At 39.9% G+C, this 14,569-nt stretch overlaps 1 protein-coding gene across 2 annotated transcripts in view; it reads left to right on the top strand.

The window, feature by feature from the left end:
- Positions 1 to 410: 410 nt before the first annotated feature.
- LOC114046205 (ras GTPase-activating protein 3) overlaps positions 411 to 14,569 on the top strand; it is a 287,044-nt gene continuing 272,885 nt past the window's right edge. The window contains exon 1 of one of the 2 annotated variants that reach the window (XM_027866456.1): positions 411 to 610. In XM_027866456.1, the coding sequence (XP_027722257.1) occupies positions 556 to 610 (55 nt within the window). In that variant the 5' untranslated portion in view covers positions 411 to 555. The remainder of the gene's footprint in view (positions 611 to 14,569) is intronic. The other variant, XM_027866457.1, reaches the window with a different exon arrangement.

Raw genomic sequence — 14,569 nt, 5'->3', positions numbered from 1 at the left:
TTGCCTCTCAGGGACCAGGCTCTTGGCTAGCCAGACAATCCCGGGCTCAGCCCTCTCCTAACCCATCTTTCAGTGTCCGTCTCCGCCCCCGGGCCCTTTTGAAGATATTACCAATGGGAAACCACGATTCCGCCAGGGGGCGGACCAAACAAGTCCCCGCCCCCGAGGCCTCGGCCAATGGGCAGAAAGCGTGGGCTGGCGCTTGGGGGCTGCTGTCGGCTTTGGGAAACAGAATGAAGAGCCCGGGGACCGGGGGCTGCGCAGTGCGCGCCGCGGTCCTGCTGCTGCTGCTGCTGCTGCTGCTGCTCCTGCTCCTGCTCCTGCTCCTGCTCCTCCTCCTCCTCCTCCTCCTCCTCCTCCTCCTCCTCCTCCTCCTCCTCCACTTCTTCCTAGGTCTTGCTGCTGCTGCCGCTGCTGCTGCTTGTCCCTCGCGGTACAGCCGGGCCAGCCCTGGGCTGCTCTCCCGCGGCGGCAGCGGCGGCTGCATTTCGGTGCGGAGTCCGACACAGCTGGAGCCGTCAGACAAGTGGGCATACAGGCGAACGGTCAGGCAGCATGGCGGTAGAGGAAGAGGGGCTTCGCGTCTTCCAAAGCGTGAAGATTAAAATAGGTAAGAAAGGTGCCGCTCTCTCCCGCAGCCCCTCGCTGGGCAGTTGACAAAGGGTGATCTGGCTTCTTTGCAAAGTCTTGCGTAGGCTGGGAAACACAGTGTCTCCCCGACACCTCGCAAAGCTGCTGCCCCCCAACCCCCGCGCTCCCTTTTCCCTGGACTCTTCTCATTCCCTTGCTCTGCTGCCTTGCAGAGCTTGCTTTCTTGCGGATGGTAAGTACTGACGGAGGGGAGAATGGGATTGTTTGGAGAGGGAACCAGAAAAGAGACCTTGCCTGAGGGGAAAAAAAAGGCGTCTGTTGCATTTGAGATGCCTCTCGAAGTAAACTGCTGTTAGGGCAGCAGTAGGCGAGGCTGAATTCGTGGTCCCTCTCTTGCTCACTCGGTTTCTTCTCCGGGAGCTAAGCACAGTCCTCCCTGGCCGGGACGGCCCTGGAAAGCGAAAATTCACATCCAGTCGTTTTTGCTTGTGGAAGGGGATGATCAGCTTCGTGAGCCGGTCGGCCAGTGTCTGGGGAAGCTGAGTTTGTCTTGGCAGCGAGAGATGTGACTTGGTGCAGGGCATGACAGTTTTCATTCCGACTTGTAGCGTGTGTGTTGCTTAATATGTTATAATAGCAGCGGAACCTTCACATCTGTGTCAACTGCAGCTCCAAGGGACTTCCTTCCCTGGTAATGCTCTTTGGTCTATAAGCTCCATTATATGTATGAGGAGGTCCACTTTTCAGCTTCCAGCGCATTACTTTGTGCATAAATGATGGGGTATTTTTTCTCTGATTAGGTTGTTTTCTGTCTTTAAGGATCTCACTACCAAAGGCTAGGTTGATTCCATTAGGTAGGTTATGGTATTAAGGTATATTAGCCAGCCAGCTGGCCAGTGTGAGAGAGAAAATATTAGGGTTTATACTCTTAAGTCGAAGCTGGCAAAAATGTCAGGGCTGTTTGTTTGCATCGTTTCAATGAGAGATGTGACAGCCCAGACTAGGACACAAAGCCAGCAGCCTTGCTGTTCAGCTTGCTTTCTGTCACACAGAATAGCTTCAAATTTTCTCAATGGGTCGTTATCTAGAATGTTGCGGCAGACAGGGCTTTGGATGCTACTGATTGAACTGCTAATATTAAAGTAGGTTTCAATAGGAGGTGCTAAGGTGGTTGGGCTATTGTGTCCTAAGGTGGATGTACTCTGTGTGGTATCTGGAGACTCTTATTTATTTTTTCTTCCCATCCTCCCCCTTGGGAGAATGACGTGTAAATATTTTACAGAACAACTTTGGTACCTCATAGTATTGATACAGTCAATTAAGGTAATAAATGCATAGTTTCAGGAGGTTGACTAGATGAGGAAATGTTCGGTTTGAGAATTGTCCTTTTGAAAGCTGTGTAAAGCATCAACGTTGCTCAGGATTTTGTCCTTCCATTGATCTGGCTTTCCCAATTAATTCTGTGCCCACTTAAAATTGTTGTGGTAAATACAGGAGGACCCTGTGGGTACTTTATGTATTAGCTGGAGTTGGTAGAGGAATTCAAGCTACCCTAATCAGCATGTTGTTTCCAGTCTGTTTTGTTTTGGTTTAAGGACCACCACTTAGACACTATGCTGAAGTGTTGCAGTTAGGATGTGTCAGTGTCTTGCAAGTGATTGGGAATTCTCTTGCCCCTTTGGTTGAGCGCTCTTAATAAACTGAGAAATTTAGTAGCAAAAGATACTATAAAAACCTTTTATTGTTCACTTTAATATGATTGATCAAGTAAGAAAACAATGATACTGCAACATGGTCAGTATTCATTGGATTAGGTTATTCATTTTATAATCTGTCTACCCAGGTTTATTTCCAAGAAGGATGTGAATAAATATAATGTAGCAGTAAAAAAAAAGGGGGGGCATTTTCCTAATTAAAGGGGGAAAATTACTTGATGTGACCACAAAGTAATGAGTGAATTTAATTATGATCTATCCAATCAGTTTAAACTACTTTTTACTCATACGCTTATAGACAGCCTCAATGCAGGCAATTGTTTATTCAAGGAAGAATTCCAGCAGTGTTTTTAAACAAAAAGAATGCCTTTCCTTGAGCTCATTTTTTCTTTTATACTATTCTGAATTGACTAAATTGTCATAGCCAATAAAGAAAGCACAATAGTTGAACTGGACATATTCCTGAGTTTACCATCTGCCATTCATATAAGAGAATCTTGGACGTTGATTTGGTAATGAGTAACATAGAGGAACTTGGTTTGGATGGTATGTGGGTTGAAGAAGTTATTTGATTTGGTCCCTTCCTCTTCCTTCCTACCTCCCTTTTGCTTTCTACTTTAACCAAGCAAACAAAGCACCAGAGTGAGGGTGAGGATTAATCTGATGGTTGGAGCATCTGCTGCCTTTAATCCTTCAGTGGCGATTGAGTATTATTTGAACCTTTTGGGAGTACCCTAATATTCTATGATAATATCACTAGGAAGATGAGTAGCCATCCCAGAAATGTACAAGCTCCAATCATTAACTCCCTAGATATAGCTCTAAGGATAAAACCTGACTTTCTTTTTTTTCCCTTAAAAATAGGCTTTTAACTTTGGTACTGAAACTACACATAAAGAAGTGTGTGAATGCATTGCCAAGGAAGATGGCATTCTATTCAGGGCAATCAGTGGCTGTGCATAGAAGGCGATTATCATATTGCTTCTGAGCAGAGAAATGCTTGAGGTCATTTGTACTGAATTAGCGTTTGTGGCTGGAAATCCTGGAAGAAAGCATACTAGTGTAATTGTTTGATGTTTAGCTTTATTTAAATGTTGGAACATGTCTTTAGGCTTCAGTGCAGTGGCATGGGTGAAAGCCATATTAGTCAAACAGGAGGTAAAGGACTGATCCAATGCCTAGACAGGTGGTGTGCCTAGCTTTTGTTCAATTTCCCTTAATCCTCTTTGTTTATGGCCAGTATTTTTGCCTTGCCTTGCACAACTGTTAGTAGTTTTGAAGACAGGGAACAAGCCAATAAGTGGCCTTGGAGTGAACTACAAAGAAGAGAGAATTTTTAGTAAACACATACCATTTCATTTTTTATTGGGAAGTGGTTCAGATTCATAGATAGCTTAGACTATGACTGGTACTTGGAATGGCAAGCAAGTCCTATCTTTGTTATTGGCATACTGTATGTCCTAGGGCAATTTACTTCATCTGTGGGGGTTTCTTTTTTTTTTAATTTTTTTTAATAAAACACAGATAATAATTGTCCTATCTCTCTAACCAATGGATGACTTTCAGGTTTTGTGTTTCCTAAGCTCAAAGTTCTCTTTAAAGAAAATGTTGTATAATAATGAATAATCCTGTTACTAGGGAAAAGGGGGATATTAGAAATGGCTTTTTTTTTTTGTAGTAGTATGTACTGAGAAGTCTTGATTCTTTAAACTGCTAAATTTAAAATAGATGTTGAATTTAGTCTCCATAGCTTTGTACAGGCCATGCCCTGTGCTTGGAATGAACTGCCTGCTTGGCTGCTTATCTTCCTTCAGAGTCCAGCTTGAGTGCCACTTCCTACAGGAAGCCTATCTTGATTCCCCTCCCTCCCCCTCAAGGAAATGACTCCGTATTTTGTAGTTGCATTTAATTTTCTATATGCATGTCATTTTCTATCAATAAAATGTAAGCTCTTTGAGAGGGCAGGGAGTATTTTGTTTATCTTTTTGTATTCCCAGAGTCTGGCACACAGCAGGAGCTTAATAAATGTTTGAATCAATAACAGGAAGATGTTTTCAATAAGAGAACGAATTGGAACATTCGGAGATCCCTTTTTTCTTTTTCTTTTATCCTTTCCACTTTTTTTTTCCAAGTAACATTGCCTTGAATGTAAAGAGGAGAATCTGGGATTTCATTCATTAAACATAATGCAATTTAAGCCTCCTTTGTGTGTGTCAACTTATTATTTTGATATATTCTTTTTTATATATATTCTTCAACAAACTTAAAATCTCACACATTTTGTGTCTTTAGTGAAAATTATTTTTTCGATAGTATCTTATATATTTAAAAAAAACCCAACCCCAACAATACTCACAACGTGTCATGTAAGACCAAACAAACACTTCCTATAAGACTGCTACTTTGAGGAAGTGTGTTCTGACATTTCCATGAGTCAGTGTTTTAGAACCTGAAAGGAAACAACATTAAGATTTGTGGAAGATGATTGGGTGGAAAAATTACAATGGAAAGGCTTCTGCTTGGCAACATAAATTTGATCCTGGCTCTTGTATGCTACTGCCTTTTTAATATTGTATTTCCATTTCTTTTGCTGAAGGATTTAATACTTTAAGGTATAGTTTTGTTCTAATAAATATATAATAATTAAAATATTAATATACAGAGATGATCTCATGCTAAAAAAGCAAATATTATATACTAGGATGTAAAAGTAGCTCTCCTGAGTTGTTAAACTAAATTTTATACTTATATTGTTCAGTTGTGTCTGACACTTTGGGACCCCATGAATCATACTGTCCATGAAGTTTTCTTGGCAAAGACACTGGAGTGGTTTGTCATTTTTTTCTCCAGTGGATTAAGGCAAACAGAGGTTAATTGACTTGCTTAGGGTCACACAGCTAATAAGTGTCTGAGGTCACATTTGAACTCGAGTCTTCCTGACTTCAGGCCTAGTGCTATATCCACTGAGTCACCTAGCTGCTTCCAGGTTCCTACATGTTACATCATCAGAATGGAAGGACAAATCCAATGTAAATCTGTATAAAATTCAATCAAGTGGTTTATTTAATTCTAAATAGCACAATCTTACTTGGATCTTGCTAAACCATATCCCTAAATTCTGTACTGTATTCACTTCACCTACCCTAGCACTGAACTTTCTGTTACTAGTATTTTTTTTTTTTTTTTTTGGCTAGGCAGTGGGGTTAAGTGACTTGCCCAGGGTCACACAGCTAGTAAGTGTCAAGTGTTTGAGGCTGGATTTGAACTCAGGTCCTCCCGACTCCGGGGCCTGTGTTCTATCCACTACATCACCTAGCTGCCCTCTGTTCTTAGTATTTTTGAAGGGGGAAGGAGAGTGAACATCTGATTGATAACTCCTTACACACTTATAGGAACAACTCATTCAAAAACATTCAACCTGGGGTTTATCTGCTCCCTCATCCATATTTACTTTATAGTTATAACCATTCTGACTTCACCCTTAGCCTGGCTTTTGATGTAGTTTCTACCTTTTTTATGTATAGGATAGAAGGTGGACTATTACTAAGCATCTCCAAGTTAAGCTACACTTTAAAAAATTACATCACCCACCCACATATAGTGATGAGAATATTTTTATGTTATTTTAACATGACATCCAAACTACTATGCATTTGTGTCATAGTCTTACTCTGTGGTATACGAATAGGCACTCCCCAAGTTCTATGTCCCTAAGTTTCCAGTGGATGCTGACTGTGGTATATTGTCTCATTTTCTTCACTCCCTTTTTTCTTCTGATTTTTTTTTAACCCTTCGCAGCTCAGATATTCTACTGTAGTCGATGCATCTGGTTCTTTTTCCCTTTTTAAACTCTTTTCCTGGTCCTCTTTCAACTCTTCCAGTGACTTAAGGGAGTGTTCTTTCTCTATCCTTTCTCCCTTCATTTCATTTGTAACCCTAAAACAATTCCTGCCCCCAACCATGGCTGATAAGCATAAGTAGTGTTATATATTTATCAAAATTAAGGAAAGCCATATGTTGTGAAATACCATTAAACATCATAAAAATGAGTGCCCCAAACCTCTGAAAGCTCTTGACAGCACCCACAAATCTCCATCTACCACCTCCTGCATCTGCCTCTAACTAAATCTGCTTTTCCTTAAGCACCAGAATTTAAGATAAATTACATAAAATGCTTTTTTACATTCAATTTTTGGTTCTTTTCTTCTAGTTCTTATTCTTATAACAGAGAGAGGCATCAAGACATAGAGAACAGAGAGGATGGCCTCAGAGTCAGGAAGACCTGGGACTCTGACACATACTGGATGTGTGATCCTGGGCAAGTCACTTAATCCCCAGCAGCTCTGTCTAAGTGGCAAAGCAGGTGCTAAATCTAGATTAGTAAGAAAAGTTCCTCTTGGACAGTTCCCTACAGATCCTGCTGGTCTGGTTAAGAAAAACATTGCAAAGGTATTGTTTTCTGTGTTTTTTAAAAATGCAAATTACCCTACTGGGTAGGAGACTAGATTACTGTATGTAATCACTAAGGTCTTTCCTCTCCAAATTCTATAATTTTAAATGTGCAGTGTTTCAGCTACTTTAATGTTTTAGAAGATATATAATTTCACTGGATCATAGATTTCAAGCTTGAAGGGATCATTTAATTATTCAATGAAGGTCATTCAATCCCTTTATTTTACAGATGAGGAAACTGAGGCCCAAAAGGTAAAGGACTTACCTAAGTCACACAGTTAGGTTAGTACTTGACAAGATGGGAATTTGAATCCAGGTCCCCTTATTACAGAATAGCGCTCTCTCCAACTGTCCAAGATGTGAGTTTCCCCCATGAACACCACAGCCGTTTGTCAACTCGGTAGGCAGTCAAGTGTTACTCTGGCCAAAAATGCTTTCCTATGCAGAAAACCTAGGCACTATGCATAATTTTATGTGCTACTTGTCTGTGAGATGAAAATATATGCTTTGCAAAGAAGGCACTAACAACTATTTTGGTCTAAAAGAAATGGATTAAAACTGACACTTCTTTCCGTGCAGGGAATATAGGCAGAATCCAAATTAATTCAAGGAAACTTTCCTAGGGCTCAGGTGGTATCTTACTTTGGTCTTTCTTCTCCAGAAACCCCCATTCAAATTCAGTTTAATCACAAATGAAATCTGACTAATTCCCAACCTGATGTAGTAGTAGTAGTGAGCAGAACCCCTACCCCGAAGACAACTGCTTTGTTAGAACAATGAGTAATAAATTGGGATCTACTCCCCAGAGATTAAACTGTTAAGTAGTCTACAGTTTATGAACAGTTCAGGGACTTAGGAAGCCTGGGGGAGGTGAGACCTGCTTGGCCTGGGTCCAGGCCTGGTGGTGAGCCAAACAAGTAAGGGTGTGTGGCACATACAGGTGTGTAAAGATGGAACACATATTAGTGGTTAAATAGGATTATTGCCTTCAAGGAACTTCAGGCAGTTTTTTAGTGCCCTGGAGTTAAAAATAGTTTAGATGCTGCTTTGATAGAAGGCTGGCAGCTAGATAATTAGTTATTTTTAACCCATGGTTTGGGGAGTGAAGGAAATGTATAGGAATGGGCAAGGCCTAGAAACAGGACTTAAGAAGTCCTGAGCAAGACTTTTAGAACCAGGCTTGGCATGATGATCCTTTAAACCAGAAGGGGATCGTTTAGAGTTGCTTCAATCTAGTTTAGGGTAGCTTTTAGTCTCTTTATTATTTTAACCAGTTTTCAAATTCACTTGGAGGACCATTTTTAATCTTTCCCTCAGGTATCCAAGTGATTTTTCCTGGCTTTGGCTAGTAGGTGTTTTGTTTGTCTTTTGTTTTGTTTTTCTTTTTGGTAGACTAGAGAATAGAGAGGATCTCAGGCTTATGAAAAAGATGGCAGCTGGTGCTATAGTAGGTGATGTGAAAGTCATAGGAATTTTCTTAAGATACCAAAGGAGAGCCTTATCAGGAGACAAAGTTTAGAAATTATTTCAGTTGGCAATAATCACTCCAAAGAGAATGTAATGGGAAGAGTTTCATGGAGAATGCTTTGATTTGCTTCTCTGATGCTAATGAGCCATTTGAGTCTGTAAACCCACAAAAGATGAAACTAAGTGAAGTTAATTGCATCTTCCTGAAGGTATTTAGGGAATCATAAAAGCTGCATAACACATTTTAAACAGGAGAAAAGGACATATTTAGAAGTGAAATTGATGTGTTGGTCTGAAAACAAACAAACACAGGGAATGGTAGGTCCTACAGTTTTATTGAGGATTTTAAAGTGTTAGGAATAAATTATCTGTGTGGCATCTGGAAATCTAGTATTGGAAAGGGCATCCATCTGCATCATTGATTCCAAAGCTAATTTCTCCAAATAATTTTTTTGAGGCTTTAAATATAGTGAGGAAATCCCATAAATGCTGGTCTAGGGGCATGGTATATACTTTGGACTTAAAGAGGGGTTGTGGAAATGTTCGAGTAAAAGGAAATTAAGTCTTTTTTCATTCTGAAAAATCATATGATCAGCTTTTTTTGTACGATGCATCATTCTACAGTTAATATTTTAGAGGGAAAAATATTTACTAGCCTTGACCTCTGCTCATGGAATTCCTAGTTGTATCACATGGAATGTTAGAAGTTCTGTAGAAGAAAGTTTGGGAAATGTATCATTGTTTCTGGGCTCAAACTATACTGTGGACTGAAAATCTAGGCATTCTGCCACCAAATGCTTTGCCTTCCACAGCCTTGGTAGCATAGTCCTCAGTGGCTCAGGGAATGAGAATCCAGGAGCTGTGAAAGGAGGGAGCAAGGTGGGAGGAGGACTCTGGAAGAAGGATAATGGAAGAAGGAAGAGAAGATTGAGTCCGATCTTAACATTTATCATTTTTTAAGAAGTAAGGATCATTTGGCCAGCCCTCATACCCTAGAAAATTTGACCCGTTCAGCCTTGGAACTCCATGGGGCTGAACTGTCCTAATTGGTAAACTCTCTCTATCTCACCTTGCTTCACTTTCCATCTTGGCCATCCTCTGCTGCCTTCACTGGTAGTCTCTCCTCTCCCTTTCCGCTGCAGAACTATAGTGAATTCAGTGTTATCATTGCAACTAGAAGTGGTATAGTATACAAGACTACATCCCTGTGATTCCTCTCACCATCCCTGTGACTTTCCAAGCCAGAATAAACCTCCCTGGCCACCACTCTCTTTATGTGTACTGTCTTTCTCTTTTTATAATGTGAACTCCTTAAAGGGAGGAACTGTCTCCATTTTGTATTTGTACCCCCAAGCACTTGGAACAGTGGCACATTTTAAGTATTTAAAGAATGACTTTCATTCATCTATCTTACCAATACCCGCATTTTACAGATGGAAAAACTAAGGCCTAATAAAGTTAAATGACCCGACACAATAGCTTTTTAGTGTCAGAATAATCTCTTGCTTAAATTGTAATCATAACCTGCTTTCAGTCTTCTTTCCCCATTCATTCTCCTCAGAACTGCAGAAAAGAAGTCCGCTTAAATCACAAGTCTGAACAAATCATTCCCCTGCTTGCCTCTACCATAAAAAAAAAAAACCAAACCAAAACAAGACAAGACAAAACTCCTCAGCTTAGCATTTAATGTCTCTCACAACTTGACTCCAATTGACCATTCTGAACTTGTTTTGTTTGATATTACCCTCTTTCATATACTCTACATTCCAGCAATATTGGCCGATTTCCATCTCCATGTCTTTTCAGGGACTGCCCCATATTCCTGGAATGTCTTATCTTATGCCTCTTAGAATTCTTGGCTTCTTCCAAGGATTATTTCAGGTGCCTCCTTGTTGGGGGAGGGTGTTCCTGCTCTTGTTGTATTGTTAGTACTTTCTTCCTTCTCATATCAGTCAATTTATCTATGTAAATATTGTATTCCTCCTCCTTGACATCCCCTTTAGGATATAACCTCTTTGAAGGCAGGGACTTTTTTCCTTTTTTTGTTTTCTGTGTACTTAAAGGCTTAACCACAATGCCTTGTACATAGTAGACTCTTAATAAATTGTTGAATTGAATTGAATTAGTGCCTGATGGTCTGTAGTGGGCAAGGGAGAAGGGATCAAAGATGGCTCTGAAGTTTTGAACTTGAGTGACCATGTTGAGAGCCTTTAACACCTGGCAGAGGATCCATTGCCTAAGTCTCTGCTTTCTAATGTACTGAGGGCAGAGACCCAATCAGAGCACTGGCCCAAACAGAAAGGGAGCTAATAATTCATCTGCAGAGGATAAGGTCTGCACATGTATAACCTATATCAAATTGCTTGCCTTTTCAATGAGAGAGGAGAGGAGGAAGGGAGGGAGAGAATTTGGAATTCAAAATCAGAAAAACAAAACAAAACAAAAAACAAATGTTGGAGACAATTAAATGGTACAATGGATAAAGCACTGGCCCTGGAGTCAGGAGGACCTGAGTTCAAATCACGCCTCAAACACTTTCTAGTTATGTGACCCAAGGCAAGTCATTTAATCCTGATTGCATCCAGAAAAAAACAAAAACAAAAACAAACAAAAAAAACCCTTCCAACAATAAATATTAAAAATTGTTTTTAATGTAATTGAGGGGAGAAAAAGAATAGCCAGATAACTCAATTAGAAGGTGAATAAATTCAAAGCTTAGGATATACACAAATAATATCAATCATTCAATCCGTACTATACAAATGTGAATTGTCTTCCCTTTTCACATCCCCACATTGCTTTAAAAATCATTCCAGGACTGTGACTATGGGATTGGAATCTGAGGAAATGAATTCTCTCCCTAGCAAAGGTTATTAGGTCAGATGAAAGGCCTACTCCAGGGGCATTGGGATGTCTGGGAAGCATTTTGTTTGAGTGTATGTTTTATCCTTACTGGAAGTGATAGATCAACAAGATGCCCGTGGGATAAAAAAAAAAAATAGCGAAAATAGTGACTTTTTTTGTTCATTGAGAGGGTCACAAAACGCTGGACTTGTTAATGCCTGCATGCAGCCACATTTAGTGTCTACGATGTAGTATGCCTAGTTTTCTTGAAATTCTGCATTACTCATTACAATTAGAGTTTTCAAGAGAGCATGAACCTTGAATATGAGATAATCACTTATCAGAATTAAAGTTCAGTTTAATTACTTTTGGGGAAAGTGAGCACCCTTGCTTGAGTAAAAACACGGATACTTACTATATGTACTCAATGTAGCACATATTTAATTGAAGTATTCCAGGCATTTGACCAGGAAGCATCAAAAACTCACAGAGGGCTGCTGAAAGAGACATCAAAAGATTTGCTCAGGGTCATACCATGAATCAGTAACTTTACCAAGAATAGAAACCAGGATTCATGACTCCTAATTCACTATTGAAATTACTCAATGAAGGAGTGATTTGGCTTATTTTTTCTTCTTTGTACTATGTACACTAAGCTTTTAATTTTACCTTAAGTTGTTCTTCAGGTTTAAATAATTTGCCCTTGGTTGCCTGTTGTGATAAATCACCCCCCTACTCCAAGCAAAATGTGTCATGCAATGTCACTGCACTAGAACTTCAGTGACTCAAACTTCTCTCCTGAAATACCGAAGAAAAGGTTGCTTTGAAAAACCGATAGGCTTCTAAAGGATTTGTTGTTCATTTCTTAGTTAGAGAGCCTGGATATCAGCCTTTAAACAACACTATTGCCCTTATTTTTATTTAGTAGTTAGAGATGTAAATTGTACCTGTTATTTCTTGGGCTAGGACCAAGAACAGCACCAAGTATTCATAGCTTTCTTTGAAAATGTTCCCTTTTTTTCCTTTCCCCCCTGTCTGAGGCTGCTTTGACTGTGTTGGGATAGTAGTACAGAATCCTAGGGAATGTAGTATGGTATGGGGATATGGCGCACTAGGATGGGTCATTGCTGCCATGATTCTTGTTTGGAACATTTCGGTGTACTTGGCTGATTCTTCCACTGGAATTTGCAATGACAAAGTCAGGGGATTATGTTTATTATGAAAAAACAATAACAATAATGTGCATTGATGTAGTACTTTATTGGGGCAGTTTGGTGGTACCGTAGAGTACTGGGCCTGAAGTCAGAAAGACTCATCTTTCATAAGTTCAAATCTGGCACTTACTAGCTGTGTGAACCTGGGCAAGTCACTTCACCCTGTCTGCCTCAGCTTCCTCATCTGTAAAATGAGCTGGAGAAGGAAATGGCAAACCTCTCCAGTATCTTTGCCAAGAAAACCCCAAATGGGGTCAGGAAGAGTCAAACATGACTGAAAACAACTGAACCACAGTAGAGTACTTTATAGTCACAAAGAGCTTTACATACATTATCTTGTTTAATCTTCTCCTGTGGGTAATGAAATAATTATTATCTCTATTTTACAAAGTAAGAAACTAAGGGTCATGGAAAATAAATGACTTATCCTCAGGCCACATAGCTAGCAAGTGGTGGAGTCTGAACTTGAATCTATGTTGTCCAAGCCCCAACACACCCGTCTTCAATGCTGCGCTTTCTAGTGACTCTCTAAAGTAATTTATTCTCTTGTTTTGCATTGAGACTCCTGTTGACTTTGTGTGATGCTTTATTCTTCCTTTAGGTGGTTACGTTATGGTGCAAATTAGATTGGATCCCTCTGGGGCCAGTTAACTTTGCATTGAGAAATCCTTGATTTGTGCATCTTACTGTCTACTTACTGTTTAGGGGGATGAGGCAAGAGATTATGTATGGTCCAGCCACCGTTATTATTATTATTAAAAAAACAACACAAAAGGCATGTTCTTTTAATTGTGGGTCCATAGGTAAATCTCTGCATATTGTTGAGAATTCAGGGGTGTGGTTTGCATGGTTTTAATTTAACATAACAGGTTTTGCTAGTGGTGTGATTCTCTTTTTAGTACATTAGACTAAAGAGGAATGTCTACCCGACAATTATTACATCCCACCCCAACAATTCTTAAGGGCATTAGCAATCTACCCATTTCACAGGTTAATACGTTTGGCTACCAACATTACCATGTTGTGAAACCATACATAGTGGGATTTTTCTAAACTGCTTGGGCTTATGCTTATCCTTTTTTTATATGCTCAATTGTGTTATGTGTTTTTATCATGTCATTTCTACTAAATAAGAGGTCAGTCTGCCATTTAAAAATGATTTTCAAAAATCTTTTTATTTTCTTTTTAGGCAATTGGGGTTAAGTGACTTGCCCAGGGTCACACAGCTAATAAGTGTCAAGTGTTTGGTCTGAGGCCAGATTTGAACTCAGGTCCTCCTGATTTCAGGGCCGGTGCTCTATCCACTGCGCCACCTAGCTGGCCCTCAATGATTTTTTTGTTTAAACCATACTTCAGGGTCACACCATGAATCAGTGACTTTACTGAGAATGGAAGCCAGGATTTATGACTCCTAATTCACTATTGAAACTACTCAATGAAGGGGTGATATAGCTTGTTTTCCTCTTTGTATGACATTTACTAAGCTTTTAATTTTTCTTTAATGTTTTCTTCAGACTTAAATAATTTGCCCCTTAGCCCTTAGTTTCTCTATTTCTCCTTCATGCCCCATTGGCAGGGCTCCCTGGAGACCTGGATGAAATTGGGGTCCATCAAGGGTATCTGGAGGGTCCTAGCTGGAAGTAGTACCCAGTGAAACACCAACCTCCCTTCATGCTAAAAAAAAAATGCTCACCCTTCCTTTAATAACCTTAATGTGGTCAATGAAGTCAAGGGCTTCATCTCAGCATCACTTCTGAAATGGTGGCTCACTAACAATTCCTAAGGAGATTAATAAAAATAATCACAACTCATGTGTATATAGCATCTGGAAGCTTCCTTACAACAATCATGTGAGGTAGGGAATGAGGATATTATACCCATTTTAGAGGTGAAGAGACTAAGACTTTGCTCATGATAGTTTTGAATACATAAATCCCCACTTTCTTGGTTCATGGGAACCTATTTCAGGAAGGACATTCATATTCTCCAGCCTTTGCCATTTGACTTTCTTTTGTGTTCCAGTGTCATAGAATGTAAAGAGGCATTTTGTGTTCAGCACAATGCCCATATTCACATAAAACAGGAAACCCCTCATGATGCAAGGGTTGGGGGAGGGAAGGATAAGACCCTTCTCCCCCTTCTAGCCTCTAACTCTTTCATATTGGACTTTTTCTCTGTATGTGTTTCTTTTTAGGAGCATGATCTGACCTGAATCCTATCTGTATAATGAGCTATGTTCAGTTCAGCTCAACCACTGATTATTGGATCAAAGGCGTGCTGTATTTC

Source organism: Vombatus ursinus, unplaced genomic scaffold (genome assembly GCF_900497805.2).
Source record: "Vombatus ursinus unplaced genomic scaffold, bare-nosed wombat genome assembly UNPS02014781.1, whole genome shotgun sequence".
Classification (NCBI taxonomy): Eukaryota; Metazoa; Chordata; class Mammalia; order Diprotodontia; family Vombatidae; genus Vombatus; species Vombatus ursinus.
Note: the sequence above shows the minus strand (reverse complement) of the source record. Positions and strands in the feature narration are given on the sequence as shown.